The following is a 19241-nucleotide window of genomic DNA, read 5'->3' on the forward strand; positions in this document are numbered from 1 at the left end:
TAACATAACATAACATAACATAACATAACATAACATAACATAACATAACAAACATAACATAACATAACATAACATAACATAACATAACATAACATAACATAACATAACATAACATAACATAACATAACATAACATAACATAACATAACATAACATAACATAACATAACATAACATAACATAACATAACATAACATAACATAAATCTACCCCTGTATTTCCTGGTACAGTTTTAGGAGGTATAGATAAAATTGTCAATAAGCCAGATGAAATACTACATTGGAAAACCATTGATTAGAACTTCAGGAGTATTTATTTCCACCTAAAAGGAACTGATTTATTTTGGGATGTTTAATCCTTTCTCTCTCTGCTTTCATGATCCAAGATTTAGCTCTATTGGATTAAAAAAGAAAGAAAAAGGAAGCACGCAGAGAGAAATACATATTTATATATTCCTGAGGTCAGGGGTGAAATGCTCCCGGTTCAGACCAGATCGCCTGATCCGGTAGCGATGGCGACGGGCAGTTCGGAGAACCGGTAGCAAAAATCCCTGCTCCCTCCCCCCCATGCCCAGCTGAGCCGCGAGATCATTGGAGACTTTTAAAAGCATTTTTTCTACAACCTCTTTGGTCGAAAAAATGCTTTTAAAAGTAAAAAAAAAAAAAAGCCTCTGATGATCGCACGGCTCAGCTGGAATCGTCAGAGCCTTTTAAAAGCATTTTTTCTACAACCTCTTCGGCCAAAGAGGTTGTAGAAAAAAAAAATGCCTTTAAAAGCTTCTGACGATCCCAGCCTGATCTCAGAGGCTTTTAAAAGCATTTTTTTCTGCAACCTCTTAAGGTTGTAGAAAAAAATGCTTTTAAAAGTTTTTTTAAAAAAAGGTTGGCCATGCCCACCCAGTTACATTATCCCCCACCAGCCACACCCACAGAACCGGTAGTAACAAATTTTATATTTCACCACTGCCTGAGATTATGAAAAGAGTTAAGCATTAAGGGTTATGTCCAGTGTGAGTCTCCCATTCAAGTCGTCTCTGTCCTTAAATGTAGAATAAATCCATTATGAGATCTAATCATAGGTCTTTCACGTGCAACTATTATCTGTGTCAATACTATCAAGTCCATCTGTCCCCTCCCCCAAATTCTTATTTGCCCCACTCCTAAGAAGAAGCTACAGCTGAAAGCCACGATGTGTTCTTGATTTGTGGCTCGTTTCAAAGAATTCTACTCCAAAACTAGAATTCTATAAAATTTTTGGCTTACTTTATTTTGCAAACGTTATACAATTGCCGTCTTCTGTCCTGAATGCAGAGACCAAGGTTCGAAGGATAAAAACCGTGGACTCAGTGTCGAAACGACTATTTCCCGATCTTTGCAGAATGTCTTACTATGTACAATAAAGAAACATCACTTTTCTTGGGATAGGAGACCAGCAACACAGTGTAATAACTGTACATGCGATAGTATCATGCTTGCTTCACAATGTGCTTGTGAGGCTCTGGGCCCAGCGTGTCGATCCCTGTTCAAATGAGCATGTTGTCTGAGCATGTCAATGGCACGCTTGCATGACTTCCGCACTCTAATCATTGTTCTCTTGTCTTGCTTCTTGTGCCATTACCTCTCTTGTGTTGGCTGTTCTCTGTTTGTCACTTCAGTCACCACCCATCATGGAGAAAAAGGTAATTTGGCGGACTTTCTAAGCTGGGGGAAGGGGTTGAGTTTACTCTTATCATCATCATCATCATCATGTTCGCCATCGTCATGGAACTTCTCATCACCAATCATGATTTGCTGTTCTGTACTGCTGCTAAATGGAAGTGGGACAATCTCTTTTCTGAAGATCAGAGGAAAACATTCCTGAGCCATATTGAGCACAAGTTCCGAGTGCGAATCAGGCCCGGTAGTCACACCTATCATCTCCATACATTGTGTGTAGAGTGTTGGGAGGTCTACTTGCCCCAATGTTCTGCTCAGACCACCATGTTTGAAGTAGCGACAATAGGCACCGCTTTAAATGGTACCTTTTTAGATTGTCAAGATCACAACTTGCAGTATTGGGTGATCTTATAATATTTACAGGGGTTTTTTTTAGTTTTTTTTTAGTTTAGTTTAGTTTAGTTTACTTTATTGATTAGTCCTTGGGCTATATCAGAGTTCCAGACACAAATTATTACTAAAATCTGATAAAAACAATTTAAAATGGGATTGGATAAAATACAATTTAAAGGGTTTTTTTTTTTTAGTTTTTCAGCATTATTGGGGTGGGATGGGTTGCGGCTGTTGTTTTGATGCCCAGAGGCAAAAATTAATTGGGATAATCATAAAATATAAGGGACACGGTGGTTTAGTGGCTAAGATGCTGAGCTTGTCGATCAAAAAGGAGGAGCCTTGGTAGTACAGTGGTCTAAAGCACCCTGTTATTAAGACCAGCTGCCTGCAATTACTGCAGGTTCGAATCTCGCCAGGCTCAAGGTTGACTCAGCCTTCCATCCTTTCTAAGGTAGGTAAATTGAGGACCCAGTTGTGGGGGCAATAAGCTGAGTTTGTATAAATATACAAAAGGATGAAGGCTATTGCTTAGCACATTGTAAGCCGCCCTGAGTCTCCGGAGAAGGGCGGCATATAAATCAAATTTAAAAAAAAAAGTCGGCAGTTCAGCGGTTCAAATCCCTAGTGCAGACATAACGGGGTGAGCTCCCGTTACTTGTCCCATCTTCTGCCAACCTAGCAGTTCGAAAGCACGTAAAAAATGCAAGTAGAAAAATAGGGACCACCTTTGGTGGGAAGGTTACAGTGTTCCGTGCGCCTTTGGCCTTGAGTCATCCCAGCCACATGACCACAGAGACGTCTTCGGACAGCGCTGGCTCTTCGGCTTTGAAACGGAGATGAGCACCGCCACCTAGAGTCAGGAATGACTAGCACATATTTGCGAGGGGAACCTTTACCTTTACCTTACCATAAAATATAGGGGAAAGTTAATTGGTTTTTTTTTTTCTAAGAAAGTTCTAAGAGCCCGTCTTAGCCTCCTGCTAGGGTAGACGTCCATGTCCTTGTGTGGCAAAATTTTGGAAAAGAGCAGATTGGAGATTTTGTTAACCACCCATGAGATGATTACATTTGTTCCTGTTGATCCCCTTAATATGACTTCTTCTCCACAGGGGAATTTAAGGGAGTCTCATCAGCCTTTTCCCTCATTGCTTCCTCCAGAACCTTCAGTTTTACATTTGAAGTTCTGAGTTGCTTCTCAGCTGGATTCAATCCCCATTTCGAATCAGTCAAACGAAGTTGAGTCACGCAAGGAGAAGTTTGACTCTCATTTCGACCATCTCCAGTCTTATCTTTAGGATAAGAAAAGGAACATGTTTATAAAAACCTGGTTGAAACTGGAGTTTATTATTGTATCTAAAGCTCTTCCTCCCTCAGAAAACTGAAAACATTGGTGAGATAGGTCTGGAAAGGAGCACTTTTGTGGGGGGAAATCACTCCCTCACCCACAGAGAAACCTCCTCCCAATTTTTATTTTTTAATATTTTTTTTGGCTTAGCTAGCAGAAGAGATTAGACAAAATTGATGTTCGATATTTAGCATCTCACCATACCTTGGCTGTGTATGAACCACATTCTGATGTTGGGGCATAATACGATTTTGTGGGGAGTTCCATGTTGTTTGAACACATCAGTTGTGTTTTACTAAACTAGGAACTGAAGAATTTATATTTTTGCCTTCTACTTTCAACTTTGAAAATGACAACAACTGGAAGACGAAACACATCCCCATTGGGAAAAACAAGGGAAAAAGAAAGGATTGGATAACCATTTGTCTGAAGTGGTGAAGGGTTTCCTGCTTAGGCAGGGGGTTGGACTACAAGACCTTCAAAGTCCCTTCCAATTCTGTTATTCTAAACCCAATCTTGGATAGATTTGAATTATCTGACTTTCATTCCTATCTGTCACTCTGTCCTAACCTAATCAAGAAGGATCAAGCTACACATTAAGTGTCTTATAGCATTCCCTTGTTCTTTTGCTCGTATTTTCTTATCTTATTTCTATTTCAAAGTGTCTGAGTCACGGCCATGATCTTCTCAGTCCTCTTTTATTTCGATAGCAACTCAGCTGGCTTAGATAGAATGTTATTTGAGTAACTGAACTCAAAAGATAATTTCAAGGCTCAGCAAGGCTCTGGACTCTTACTTGATAGCTGCCCAAATTGTTATCCAGTGGTTACAGTCAATCTGCCACAGCCAATCTATACTTGAGATTGTACAGGGAACGAATATAATGTTCTGTGCTTCTTGTCATGATTTAATTAATACAATTTTGGGCTATTTTTTATCAATTCTTTTGATCATAACAAGATCTGTAATTCAGTGGCAGAGCACATGCTTTGTATGTCTACCTCCTAACATTTCCAAGACAATCTGAAAAAGGACCTTGTTTAAAAAACTAGCAAAACCCACATGCCCTTTAGAGCAAGACAAGCAACTTTAGGTCCTAAGGGTGTGTGCAAGATTTGAAACCCATTTTGTAAGAAGCCCATTGCTGGCAAGGTCAATCTGTGGCTGTGCCCCTCTTCTCATCTACCTGGTGAAGAGAAAGTGGCAGAGGGGGGAAAAACAGTTGTTGGAGTAAAGGTATTTTCATCTAGTTTTGGTGGAATCTGATCGCAACCTCCACCAGTTTGTTTTCGTCTTGTCCATCAGCTGCTGTGATGCAGTGGTTAGAGTGCAGTACTGCAGGCTACTTCTGCTGACTGCCATCTGCCTGCAATTTGGCAGTTCGAATCTCACCAGGCTCAAGGTTGACTCAGCCTTCCATCCTTCCGAGGTGGGTAAAATGAGGACCCAGATGGTTGGGGGGCAATAAGCTGACTCTGTAAACCGCTTAGAGAGGGTTATAAAGCATTGTAAAGTGCTATATAAGTCTAAGTGCTATTGCTATTGCTATTGCTATCAGACAGTGGTTAACACAAGGCAGCCCTCAACACACCTTGAGGAGCTGGTTTGGAAGCTAAACATGATTAAACTTAGTTAATACTTCTGATGGGAGATAATAATTCTAGTATGACACCTATTAGAATGTGGTAGAAACCAGAATTATTTGATATCTAACAGCAAATGCAAATGCTTCGCCAAATGTCGCTAATCATGAAAAGTTAAAATGGAAAAATCCAATGGCAAACTACTGGTGTATTGTTGTCAAAAAATAAACAAACAAACCAACCATATGGACACATCAATCAGGAGGAATTGCACTCAGTTTGGAAACTCGACTTTCTTTGACTAAGAAGAACAAGTAGACCAGCTTGCTGCATGCCTTCCAGAGTTGCTTTTCGTGAGACGGGTGGCTATATAAATTTGATAAATGAATACACGTGGAAGAAGGAATATCCTTATCTTAGTGACCAGGAATGTGGATGGGAAAGAACATTGTGAAATGTATTTGTTCCCCAAATGCTGGTGTTGAAGATTTCAGCATCTAGATAATTTCCCCAACTAACTTGGGTGTTGTTCTTTAAATGGAAAATGGCTGTCATTGTGAGACAGTTAAATCGTTGATGCCTCTAAGGCAGTGTTTCTTGGCAGCTGGAAGAGAGGTGGACTTCAACTGCCTTTAAGTGCTGAGCTTGAGAGAGACTGCGCTAAGGAATTATATGGAAGCTTCTTTGGTATACCATCTCCTTAGTTGTTAGGAGCTGGAATAACATGGATGATTCATTTCAGCCCAAATTCATATCAGAGGCAGGTTTACATACAATGCATCCTAAAGAGCCCTTGAATTCTAATCCTGGGGACCTCGGTGCTCTCTTAGCTTGGTTGTTTTCTTGCAGACGTTTCATTACCCAATTAGATAACATCAGTGCTAGAAGGGAATGGGCTTATCAGCAATCACGTTACCTATTGAGGAATGAAACATCTGCAAGAAAACAACAAGCAGACAGACCAAGGACCCCACAGTTCAACCCGAAGCTACAAATATTCTCTTTTATTCAGTATTAAGGGACGCGGTGGCTCAGTGGCTAAGACGCCAAGCTTGTCGATTGAAAAGTCGGCAGTTTAGCAGTTCGAATCCCGAGTGCCGCGTAACAGGGTGAGCTCCCGTTACTTGTCCCAGCTTCTGCCAACCTAGCAGTTCGAAAAGACGTAAAAAATGCAAGTAGAAAAATAAGGACCACCTTTGGTGGGAAGGTAACAGCGTTCCGTGCGCCTTTGGTGTTGAGTCATGCCGGCCACAGGACTATGGAGACGTCTTTGGACAGCGCTGGCTCTTCGGCTTTGAAACGGAGATGAGCACCGCCCCCTAGAGTCGGGAACGACTAGCACATATATGTGAGGGAAAACCTTTACCTTTATCATTATTCAGCATAGTCTCCTGCTTGAGCAGGGTGTTGAACTATTAGAAGACTTCCCACTATTATTCTGAATGCTATTTATTATGGCAAGTTCTTTAAAAAAATGTTTTGTTGCTTTCCGCGTGTTGAAGTCTGCCATGTTTCACTGACTCTTTCCCCTCTCTTTTCTCTTGCTCTCTCATTCTAGCATGAAGAGGCGTCCTAATTCTCTGAACATCCCCCTCACAGATGATATGGTACGTGGGCAGGTGGGGGCCAAGATTGCCCCCGCAGTGGATCACTGGCACCTGAGTGACCTCAGTCAGCTGCAGTCCAACTCCGTCTACAAGGTTTTTTTTACAACTATCATGGAAATGAGAGCTTCCCTGCCTACTTGTCAAGTTATGTTTTCCATCCAGGGGAGAAGAACCCTTTGTGTCTGTAACCCTTTGCAGCCTAAACCGTTCCCCGTCCCCCCCACCTCTAGCCCATTTGCCTTGCTTAACTTTTTCTACCTTTCCAGGAACAGACAACTGTTCCAACCTTGGTGGTGCAGCAGACTAAGTGCTGTTATGTAGCACTTAGCTGCCAGCTGCCTGCAATTAGTGCGAGTTCAAATCTCACCAGGCTCAAGGTTGACTCAGCCTTCCATCCTTCCGAAGTAGGTAAATTGAGGACCCAGATTGTGGGGGCAGTAAGCTGACTTTGTAGAAACACCGCTTAAGGGGGGCCAAAAGCCCTAATAAGCAGGTATATACAAAAGAATGAAGGCTATTGCTATAAGTGCATTGTAAGCCGCCCTGAGTCTCTGGAGGAGGGCAGCATATAAATTGAACTAATAAATAAATAAATAAATAAATAAACTTATGGCCCTTCTACATCTTCCAGCATTCCTCCCTTTTGATTATCCAGGTTGGGTCCATTGTGAGGTTCAGTTTAGCAATGTTAGAAGGACCTCAGAATATTTTATGACCAGATGTAGAAAGTCTTTTCATGCTCATTTGCTACCCTTCATATTTTGGAGCATCCTCCGAGGTGAAGGCACAGCTCATTAAGGTCAGAGAAGAAAGATGGGGCCAAAATGGATATTCATATAGTTGGAATAGCCTCAAAGACCATCAAATTCAAGCTCTAACAATTGCTATAATGTGGGAAAGTAGAAATTCAAATGAAAGGAAGAGAACCCTCCCTTCAGGAACAATCCTTTCCCTGATCAGAAAATCTTGATATTATATCTAGTATTGAATCAATTTTTCCTTTCTTGTGGTTTCAGTCTGATAATTCTCCTCTGGAACCCACAACATTTGTGCCTCATCATCTGTGGGTCATTCTTTCAAGGATGGGATTTTTTATAATTTAAATCATCCATATTACCCTTCTCCCTTTTCAATAAGAATGTAGTGTCAAGGCTCCTACAAATGCCCTAATTAACTCATGAGCCTCGAGCCAAGTTTCAAAAGAAATCCAGTTATTTATTAGGAGCAACATGTCGGCAGCTTCCCAAGTATAGTCAACTCTGCCGCACGTAATTTACGGCTCAACTATGACCCTGTTTCCCCACTCCTCTAGGCTGTGTCATAAATCACATTCTCCAACAAGGCACTTTCGCGGGCTGTAGAAACCACACCTCACAAACTGGCTCTGTTAATCAGAGATTCAACCTGGGAGGAAGTTATGTGTGGAATGTGCTTGTGAAGTGCTGAACAACTGCTCCGATAGATCTCCCCACTTTCTGCCCATGACAACTCAAGAGCAGACTAGAAATGCTTTGCGAGTTGACATGTAGTTTATTAGCCTTAATCCTGGAAACAACATAGGATAGTAGGCTTGTTAAGCCTTTATCTCTTTCTGACTAACAGACTGCAGTGAGAACTTAGTTCTCCATCATTTGCTAGTAGTCAAGCAAACCTTTAGACCAACAGCCAATCACCACAATGAGCCTAGAACTTTGAAGAAAATTAATACTTTCTGCGCAGGAAATGCACTATTGTTAAGTTAAATTATCTTCTCATCAGGGGTGAAATCCTACCGGTTCGGGCGAACCGCTAGGGATTATGGGCATCAGTTCGCCGAACCGGTAGTAATTACCCCTCCTTGGCCCCACCCACACCCGGCCGGTCGCCGCTCACCTCTTCCGGCCGCTCGGTATTCCACAGAATTCAATGTTAAATGCAGCAGAGAGAATGCTAACTTTTCTCCCTCCATTCAGAACGGAGCTGCTGCAGCCTGTCCCTTTAAGGTAGTCCCCAGGAGGGAGGGGGACAGCTGGAATGGAGCCATTTTTGTGAAAGGCAGGAAAATGGGGAAGGGGATTTTCCTGCCTGTCATCCATTCCTCAATCTCAGCACAGACTGAGGGAAGGATGGTAGGCAGGAATATTCCCCTCCCCATTTTCCTGCCATTTCGCGACAAGGAGTGGCTGGGAGGGGAGGGGCCGGTGAGGAGCCCCTTGATGTGAATGATGTCGAGTTGGCCACACCCACCCAGTCACATGACCTCTCCCCCCCCCACAAGCCATACCCACAGAACCGGTAGGGAAAATTTTTTTAATTTCACCCCTGCTTCTCATGTTTAATCACAGATGGACTGTTTTGAATCTCATCAGCATATGATGTAGGTGACTTCAAAACAAGGCCTACCTTCCTGAAGATATAAACGGCTGCAAAGGGTTAAGCAGTCATCTTTTCATGGCCTTCATTGTCATTGATGTGAATGTGACCTTTAAAAAATTAGCAATACATTTATTTAGCTCAAGCTGTTTCGCTTCCATTAGGCATCTACCCCCAAACCAACTGGTTGCTGCTGAAACAACACTAAATGGGAAGTGCTTGAACTCCAGGGAGAGAAGATTCCATTTTGCTGTCTTTCTTCCATTCAAAATTTTATACCAGCTATGAAGGAAGAGGCTCTGTTTGCACAGTCTCTTTCCATTGTCCTGTTGGAACATTGTCCCCCCCCCCCTCAGATTGGAAGTGGTGATGGTGGAGAGGAACTTTTTTTTCTAAGTCGGCTGGATAATGTTCTGACCTAGGCTCCTTTAACAAGCAGGGGGCAGGAATTGATCCCGGCAAAACCTCTTTTATTTACACGACTGTGAATTACGTTCATTCACAGTCAGCAAGGTTTGTCCAAACAGTTTTGCAAAGGAATATTTCTCAACACACCTTATCTCGCTTGGCAAGCTGCCACGTAACTTGTTTCTAACTACAGTACAAGGCAAAACTCGGCACAGAGTCTCTTAGAGTCACAGAGCAAACAAATTGTTTCCTGCAAAAGCCCACTCCCTGTTCGCTCCTCTTTTGTTTCCTATGGGAGGGGCCAATCACCTCCAAGGTATGGCTTTACTGCCAAGTCGACCCTGCTTTCGGAGTTGTTCTTGTCTTCTGGCAGCTCTGTGCATGCTCACACTGGGAACAGGCTCCAGCTGTTCCTCTGCCTCACTGCTGTCTAGCTCCCTCTCTGCCTCCGATGCAGAGCCCTCGTTCAAGCTTTCCCCAGCCCCCACGACTGGCCCAAGTTCCTCCCCAACCTCCTCACTGTCTGACTCTGCTGCCAGCTCTGCTGGCCCCCAGCAGGCCACAACAGATAACACCCTAGGCTTGTAAGGTCTAACGCCTGTTGCTTAAGGCCAGTGGTGGAGAGGAGATTATCTCGGTGATATTGTTGGACTCAGAATTGATATCTGTCTCAGCTGCTAGAGTTCTTGATTTCTATTACAGTGTGTAGTCGAAACATAAGCAACCTGCTACCCACCAAATGTTATGAACTTTTGATTTAGCGGCAAGGGTTAGTTGGATTTGTTCAGAATAAGTAGAGGAAGATGAGTCGCTTATCTCCAGTTTAATATATTGGAGGGTTTTTTTGGAGTTGACTAAAAGGAGGCAGTAATTAATTATGCACCCTACCGTGTATGGGATACGATATGGATTTTATAGCATATTTAGAGGTTTTAAGTTTGAGAAGAAGTTGTTAAGGAGTTGCAGCCGCTTCTGGGTACCACTGTTAACTGACCTAATTTTGGAAGGCCATTGCAAGTGAATAGAGATGTAGCCAGAATAATCTAGCTCACTTCTAGCAGCCCGCTGGGCAGAAGGACAATTGCAGGTGGGGGCGGGAAAGAGTTTTGGGCACTTGCTCAACTGGCTTTGGCAATGCCAACATTCAGGCCCCAACGGATTCATTTCAAGACCTTGCAGTCCCGACAGCAAAGATGTTCCTCAACCATGAAACTTTGTGTCACCCTGTTGTTCATTTTGTGGTTTCCATTACTGCTGCTTGGCGTCTTACGCTCATACTTCTTAATGCTCCAAAGGCAGCAATAGAGCCAGGAGGGGAAAAAAAAAAAGATTGATCTGGATATCTTGCTCTTTTCTTCTTCTTCTTCTTCTTCTCTCCCCTCTCTGCAAACCCCGTTGCACACCAGTGTCCACCTGATGAAATGTCGGAATCCGGACAGTCCTCTGCAGCCGCCACGCCCAGCACCACAGGAACAAAATCGAATACCCCCACGTCCTCGGTGCCCTCGGCTGCTGTGACGCCCCTGAATGAGAGCCTTCAGTCGATGAACGACTACGTCACTTCCAAAAACAACAAACGGTCGCGGGAGAAACGGAACAGCCGAAATATGGAAGTCCAAGTGGTCCAGGAGACAAGGAACGTGAGCATAGGTAGAGTTGGTGTATCAGCTGAACTCCTTTCCTGAACTTCTTAGCTTCTCATCATCTACCTGGCTAGTTTTGCGATCCTGAAATTAATCTTAAGGACCCTAAATAGCTAGGGACCAAAATACTTGAGCTAATGATTTTGTCAGCGTAGTTTAATTGAGGCAGGTAGTCCTCGACTTAACGACCACAATGGAGACCAAAATTTTCCTCTGCTAACCAAGGCGGTTGTTAGTTGAGTTACGCTCCATTTTACAACCTTTTTAGCCAGGGTTGTTAAGTGAATCACTACAGTTGTTCAATGAATCATGTGGGTCGTTAAGCATTCATGTGTTAATTAATTAAGCATTAATTTGGCTTTGTTGGTCAGAAGGTGGTGATTGGTGGTGACATGACCTCCAGACATTGTAACCATCATAAATACACGTTTCCAAGTGCCCAGATGTTGATCATGTGACTGTGGGGATGCTGAGACAGTCGTAAGTGTGAGGAGTGAACGGTCACTTAAAGGAATGGTTGTAAGTCAAGGACTACCTGTATGTGAGAGAGACAAGGTAGGCATGCATTCTGGGTTGTGGCTGCATGATATTTCTGATGCCATAAAACACAGGTTGTGTTACTAAGTGTCTATGGAGATTCTCAGTCATCCAAGGTCTTGTCCCAAAGGTATTTTTTCAAGAGGCAACTGGACTTTCTGGTTTTTCTTTGATGATGTTTGGCTTCTCATCCAAGAAGCTTCTTCAGCTCTGATTTTCATCGAGAAGTTGGAGCTGTGCTGATGTTTTCTGAAGAAGCTTCTTGGATGAGAAGCGAAACATCCTCAAAGAAAAACAAGGAAGTCCAGTTGCCTCTTGAAAAGGCCCCTTTGGGACATGTGTTACTCGGCGTTTTTCAAGAGAAGGAGAAGAGCAATGACGCATGTTTAGTCCAAATGCTTTGTTGGCTCCAGAGCATACATGGTTTCCCCGTGCCTTTGTTACAGGAATGGGAAGCAGTGACGAGGGGTCGGATTTTCAAGATATCGACTCTACTCCAGAGTTGGACATGTGCCAAGATCCTAGATTGGAGCGCACAGGGAACAGGTCGGAATGCTTTGGGGGTGGGCAAACGTAATCATTTAAAGGGTTCAAATAATGGGGAATCATTGAAACAGGCACCCTAATTTATGAAGCTGGTCTAATTTCTACTCATTGTCATTTCAATCAACTCCTTGTAAGAGTAGCTGTCCTGCTAAACCAGTGTTTCTCCACCTTGGCAGCTTTTAAACGTGTGGACTTCAACTCCCAGAATTCCTCTTGGCTGGGGAATCTTGGGAGTTGAAGTCCATACATCTTCAAATTACCAAGGTTGAGAAACACTGTGCTGAACAGTCAGTTACCAATTTCTGGTTTCTTTCCTGCATAGAACAAGCTTTTGCTGGTTGGGATAAGAGTAAAGAAAATGTATTTTGGGTGGAAAAGCTGCCTTCTGTGATTAAGAGAGGAAAACGAAAATATTCCTTGCTGCAATGTGTATCTAATTTTTCTTCTTATTAAATAGCCCAACACAAGGGATAGTGAATAAAGCGTTTGGCATCAATACTGATTCACTGTATACCGAGCTTACTGAAGTGGGCTCAGAGGCCATTGGAGACGTGGATGAAGGAGCAGATCTCCTAGGTAAAGATTATTTCAAAGGCATGGCTTTTAAAATCCTTCCCTTGATTATCCTCACAACCATACTTCGAAGTAGGTTCTGGACACGAATTTATCGCATGTCAGTACATATTTAACTGGATCATTGAAATATCTAAAGAAAAGGAAAGGGGGAAACCAATCCATGCCATTTTAATTTCAAGTTTTAAGATTTATCTAACGTATGCCGGAGAGTTTAGGTATGAAAAAGGCAAAAATTTACTAATCGGGGTTATGCAGAATTCTGCGGTATATATAAACGTAGCCTCTTAAAACATGTATGAATATTTTTTTTTTGTTCTGCATTTTCTAATTAATTTGCTTAATTTATTCCATTAGTTTCAAGGTTGGGAAAGAGTTTTGTGGTGTAAATGATACCTATTACTCTCGGGCTACTAAGAATCTTGCCTGTTCAATTCTCTCACCTTTGAGGCAGTTATTCTTCCTAACCTTAGAACTTATTATACCTTTAAAAGATGTCATTGGTTTTTTTTTTAAAAAAAGCTGGATTCTCTGATCGGAATCATGTTTTGTTCTCACTTTTTCCTCCACTTGCAAGGCACAGCAACCTATCCAGTTAAGCATGTTAGAGATTCGTAGCAAAGGTTTTAAAAAGCATTTAGTAAAGCAAATAAGCTATAGAGCAGATAGCTAATCAATGAGCTTAAAACAAAGGAAATAGTTTGTACAGCCACAGGTTCACTTAGCAACCACTTCATTTAAACAATCAAGTTTCTGGGTTCCAATTTTGGTCGCTAAATGAAGATACCTGTAGTACGTTGGGTGTACCCAGCTATTATGGTTTGTGAGCAATGTTTTATGGATTAATCCCAGCCAGTTAGGATTTATTTAAGAAACTATGATTAAACAAACCTTAGCTTACCGGTTGTTGCCTTTAGATCTTCATTTGACTTATACGGCCATCTACAGTATATAATGATTCTAGTCTGCTCACAACCATCTATAAAACAAAGATTTGCCAGACCAAAGAAAATCCCCCCCAACCTAACCCAGTTCTTGGAGGGAAGAGTCAGGTCTTCACAGCACCTCGCTCATAACTTGTTTGCTCAATTTCTGGTTGGTTCCTGCCAGTCTTTAATTGTTGGGCTCACTTGGCATCTTATAGGAGAGTTAGAAGGATGTTTGAGGCCCAAAGGAAATCACGAACAAACCAGAAAACTACCAACAAATCATACTCTCTATTTGCATGTCATGCTAAGCTACAGTTGCAATCCATAAGCAAGCCATAGCAAGCCACGGTTACAGGCTGCTTGCCCTCAGACAAACCATAACTTATTCCATTCTCCTTCCCTCCTCCACACCCCATAGAGAGATAGTAGGAACAAATAAAATACATCAGATGTGATAATGTGACACCTGAATCCAAACCATTCAAGAACACACACAAATATCTAACCAGGGGACAAGACAAATATCCTTGGTAGACATCTAAGGTATGCTTGAGGTTTTGGTGGAGCTGCTGGTGGGACACTCCTAAGCATTTTAGTGAGATTTTGGTTTCAAAAAAGAGTCACGTTTTTCTTTTATCTCTCGCTGTGTTGAAGCAGAACAATGCAAAGAAAGCAAGAGAAATTTCTTAATGAAAACCAAATACAACTGTGAGAAAAAGCAAGGTTAAATGAGGGGCTCGCAAGCTCCTCAGACACATTTTCATCTGAAACATTGACCCTTCCCCTCTCATGCCCCTCATGCTTTTTTCCTCATGTAAATTCATGCTGTTTATGGTCACGGTGGACCTTGTCTTTATGATTTCATGCTTTTTGATACGGAAACGGCAGAATCATTGTCTTGGGGTCTTGGGAAGGGAGGAGGGAGTTGTTTTTTTAAAAAAAATCCAAGAATTATTTTTTGTTGTTGTTGGTTTTAGACATTGATTGACTTTTTTTCCCTCCCCCCACTCCATTCCTTCCTCTCTCTGTGCTTCGTGGGACATGGCCCATAGGGGAATTTTCAGGTGTGTATTTCTCCTCTCCTTAGTTTCCTGGTTTATTTTCTCCTTCTCCTTTTTTTATTTTCTAGAATTTTAAAACAGTTGAAGAGGATATTCACATGTAATAAATCCTGTCAAAGTTCCTTTTGTTAACTTGGTACTTACCTTTCCCTACTTTTATTAGTTTGGACAGTGGATGTTGGGAACCTGCCAGCTAGGCTGGAAGGAGGAGTCAAGCAAGGACCTAGCTTGGAATCATTGTGCAGCCACATACAGCATAAGCTTGACCTCCCCCAAGAGCCATTAAGACTTAACTGGTCATTCCCAGGGAAAGGCAAGCAGTATGAAGAGATTCTTGTAACATATGTGGCAAACAATAAAGGTACTGACTGGGTATTTATGAGAGGCTATGGTTGCTTGCTCCTAAGGAGTGGCGCGGTGACCTAGAGGTGGAACTCTCGCCTCACAATCAGGAGGCTGTGAGTTCGATCCTAGATAGAGGCAGATATTTCTCTCTCTGGGCACTATGAGAATATATCTGCTGAACAAAACTCTGCATTGGCAACAGGAAGGGCATCCGGCCAGTAAACACTCTGCTAGTTCCATTCAGTTTCCCAGACTCCACCCCGCAAGGGATTATGGGGTTGTTAAAAGAAGATGATGATGATTGCTTGCTCCTGACAGTTAGGTATCTGAACACAAGAAATCACTTTCTGGTTTTTTGCTTTCATTTCCTTCCTGCAGTCTCCATCCTATCTGTCTACTTGATCCCATCTACTTTGGGATTTAAGGTGGGATATCCTGATATATGGGATGAAGACTGTATTTTCTTTATTAATTAAGACATGTCAGGACTCAAAGCCTGAAATTAAATATCCATCCATTCTTAGGTGATTTTTTTTTAAAAAAACCCTCATTTGGGAGAATGGTGCTTAAGTCACCAGTTTCTTTCACCCTGTGTTCTAGTTGAGCTTCATCCCCAATCAGGTTAGCCTGCAGTCAAGGATAATGAGAATTATAGTCCTGCAATATTTAGGGGTTGCCAGAATGAAATTACTGTCTTAATTAATGTTAACTGGATGGATCTGGCGCTACTTCTGATAAACTAACAATAAGGGGTGGGTGGAGAAAACAACTACTGGACAATTAATTAGTTTGTGATGTTCTCCTTTTTCCAATTGTTAATAATAATCCTGGGACTTTTAGAGGAGAATGCAAGAGATTGTTTTTCTTTAATCTCATATAATCAGGAACTAATTCACTTGAACAGTTATACTTTCCCCTTCTTTGCTAGAGTTCAGTTTGAGGTCTACTGGCTTTAAAAGATGGTTTCCTTGGATGGAGCTTAACTCTTGGTTGACCCCGTGGATTCAGCAGAGTAATTTGGCATTTCTTTCTTGGCTATTTTTCCCCTTCAAATTCCCAGTCTTATCTACAACACTGGAATGTCCTTGTAGTCTCTCAACTAAAGCCCTAATCAAATTCATTCTTAGTTAATTTTTGAAAATCTACCAAGACCAACTAGGTGGTACCACCTGGTATGATTTAAAATTTCCCTTGGGTCAGTTTGAATGCCTGATGACTTTAGATCCGGGGTGAAATCCAGCAGGTTCTGACAGGTTCTGGAGAACTGGTAGCGGAAATTTTAAGCAGTTCAGTGAACCAGCAAATACCACCTCTGGCTGGCCCCAGAATGGGGAGGGAATGGGGATTTTGCAGTATCCTTCCCCCAGGAGTGGGGAGGGAAAATAGATTTTGCAGTATCCTTCCCCTGGAGTGGGGTGGGAATGGAGATTTTCTTCCCCTGCCACGCTCCCCCAAGCCATGGCCACAGAACCGGTAGTAAAAAAATTTGGATTTCACCACTGCTTTAGACAAATAGCTACTCATCTTGATGGCTCTGCATTCCTTTTGGAATCAAAAGCCATGTGCTTTTGGAAAACCAGTTCCTGGAGAGGCAACCGTAGAAAAAGGAGATTGCCATCATACCCTGCTTGTATGTATTTTGTATGTAATTGACTGCCCATAATTTGGAGCCGCCTTGGTCCTTGGCAAGGTTGTAGTATTGCTGAGCAAAATTACCCTTGGATATGGAACTCTGTTGCCTTAGCAGCACCATCTCTACTAGTGTTCTCAACCTTAGCAACTTGAAGATGTATGGACTTCAGTTCCCAGAATTCCATAGCCATCATGTCGGCTGGGGACATTGAAGTCCACTCATTTTCTGCCAAGATTCAGAAACACTGATCTAGAGGAACGGCCCAGAGGAAGCCAAAAACCTTTAGTTGTCTCTCCCACTTAGTTAAGCTTATATGACAGAAGGACATAGATTTGGTAGTTGCTCAATCTAGTTCCAGCAGCTTTTGATAAAAGTTGACCCAGTATTATAAAGAAAAGGTTGTTTTAAGGGTATTTTGTTTCTTACACCAACCTGTTGCCCTGCCATTAATATTCCCTGCGCTTTACTTAAATGATGAAGCCATCCTTATCTGGCATATCTTAAAAGCAACAGCAGATACTTGTGACAAGACTTGGCAAACCAGTGTTTCAGATTTTTAAGACCCAGAGGCCTACAAAATCCAATAAAATCATCATCCGGTCAAGTACTGTATTTAGCAGAAAGCTTGTTTAGATTAATCCAGTGGAATTCTTAAAGTTCTTGTTTCGTTTATTTCCTTATTCTAAAGATAGCGGTAGAAGCAGCACCAAGAAACCCAATGTTTTCATCATATCTCTGAAATTGGGAGGTTGTTGTCAGGATAGGCTACCTGCAGCTCTCAAGTTATTTAGCCTCAGTCAAGACCAGGTTTTGTGATTCTAATCGGGTGGGATTCAGCCGGTTTGGACCAGTTTAGGAGAACCTGTTGTTAATTTTAATCTGGTTCGCTGAACCGGTTGTTCCAAGGACTGGCTGACCCCTCCCACCCCGCCCCTCCCAGGAGTCTCCACACGGCCCATTTTGGATGCCATGGTGCACACGGAGGCTCTGGGAGGGCGAAAAACAGGCCTACTAGAAGTCCAGAAATGGGCCTGTTTCTGGCCTCCAGAGGGCCTCCGGTGCCTGGGGGAGGCTGTTTTCGCCCTCCTGGAGGCTCAAGGAAAGCCTCTGGAGCCTGGGAAGGGCGAAAAATGGGCCTATTGGAAGTACCGGAAGTCTGGAAACAGGCCCATTTCCGGCCTCCGGAAGGCGCACAAAGCGAACCGGTTGTTACAACCGCTGAATCTCACCACTGGTTCAAATGGGCCAAAACTCATAAGGAGAAGAAGATAAGGAAACGGAGGAAAAGAAAGTGAATTTCCCAGAAATCAAAATGGATAGATGAGATGAGAGTGTTAGAGAGAGAGAAAAAAGAAAGAAAGAAAGAAAAGAAAGAAAGAAGGAAGGAAGGAAGGAAGGAAGGAAAGAAAGAAAAAGAAAGAAAGAAAGAAGAAAGAAAGAAAGAAAGAAAGAAAGAAAGAAAGAAAGAAAGAAAGAAAGAAAGAAAGAAAGGGACATGGCAGAGAGAGAAAGAAGCTGTGCTTCTCCTTTACTGTTCTTCTAGCTCCTGGAAACAGGGTCCCCGAGACATCATCCCCCCCCCACTCCCAAAATGCAACCTTTAATAGAAAAAGGTTTACCAACCCCGGTTTACTCTCTTTGTTGCTTCCAGTTTTACATCCCTCTGCTTCTCCAAAGAAAGTATCAATACTAGCATCTACTCTCTCCAGAGAGTAAAAATGCTAGGACTTTCCTCGCACCATCCTCTTCCTCCTCCAAGAGAAGATGAGCTCTTCCTTAGAGTTTGGGTGTTTCTATGTTTTTAATACTACAGAAGTGGGCCTGCATCCCCAGGGTTGAATCCAAGATATTTGATGCCCTCTTTAATCCTCTTTCATTGCCTTTGAGAATGACTGAATAAGTAATGAAGATCTTTAATTTGGTTGCAGCCTATGAAAAGGCACTGTTTGATTTTGATGGTTCCTTTCTCCAAATTTTTTTGTTTGTTTGTTTATTACTTGTGTATCTTGCCTAGGACAGGCACAGAAATCTTGTTCGATAGGAGGAAAGATTCTTGCTGTTATAACATTAAAAACAGGGTCCTAGAGCAACAGCATTCTTCATCTGCTATGTTCCAGTTCTGAGAGGTGGACTTAAGGATACCATGATGAGACGGATCCCCAAATTCCTTGTTCCTTGAATGCAAGGAGCTCTTCCCAAAACTTCCCTCTCGTTCTCTCAAAAGGAAAGAACATTTGGATCTAACCCACAAAAAAACAAGGCATATGATTTTGATTTTGGGTTTCTTTAGAATTCTTCAGACAACACTTTAGAAGAGAATATTTGTAGCTCAAGGTTGAACTAAGGAGTCCTCGGTGCCCTCCGAGCTTGGTTTTTTCCCTTGCAGATGTTTCATTATCCAATGTGAGGGACAGTGATGCCCATAGAGAGAAAACTGGGTTGATGGACTACAGCAAAACAGCAGTTTTCAAGGAAGGTGGGGGGAGCACATTCCAGAAAGGGGGTGAGACAAGAGGCAGCACAGTCTGGAGCCGGATAGAAGACAGAGGAAGAGAATTAGAATAGCCATTCTCTAGGCAATCTCCTACGTCATATCCAGTGTGCTAGGAGTAGTAAGGCAAGATTACTATTTA

General features: G+C 42.3%; 1 protein-coding gene across 19 annotated transcripts in view; it reads left to right on the forward strand.

The window, feature by feature from the left end:
* MAPK8IP3 (mitogen-activated protein kinase 8 interacting protein 3) overlaps positions 1-19241 on the forward strand; it is a 71882-nt gene that overhangs the window by 14276 nt on the left and 38365 nt on the right. For 9 of the 19 annotated variants that reach the window (XR_004593447.3, XR_015729834.1, XM_034430263.3 and 6 more), the window contains exons 5-9: positions 6533-6674; positions 10748-10991; positions 11968-12067; positions 12525-12643; positions 14622-14633. Coding sequence is in view for 17 of the 19 variants with exons in the window: in XM_034430263.3 (XP_034286154.2) it covers positions 6533-6674; positions 10748-10991; positions 11968-12067; positions 12525-12643; positions 14622-14633 (617 nt within the window). In the remaining 2 variants the exon portion in view is untranslated. The remainder of the gene's footprint in view (positions 1-6532; positions 6675-10747; positions 10992-11967; positions 12068-12524; positions 12644-14621; positions 14634-19241) is intronic. The other 10 variants (XM_087878392.1, XM_034430267.3, XM_087878391.1 and 7 more) reach the window with 3 other exon arrangements.

The sequence above is a fragment of the Pantherophis guttatus genome, chromosome 14 (genome assembly GCF_059756535.1).
Source record: "Pantherophis guttatus breed Tessera chromosome 14, ASM5975653v1, whole genome shotgun sequence".
NCBI classification, from domain to species: Eukaryota; Metazoa; Chordata; class Lepidosauria; order Squamata; family Colubridae; genus Pantherophis; species Pantherophis guttatus.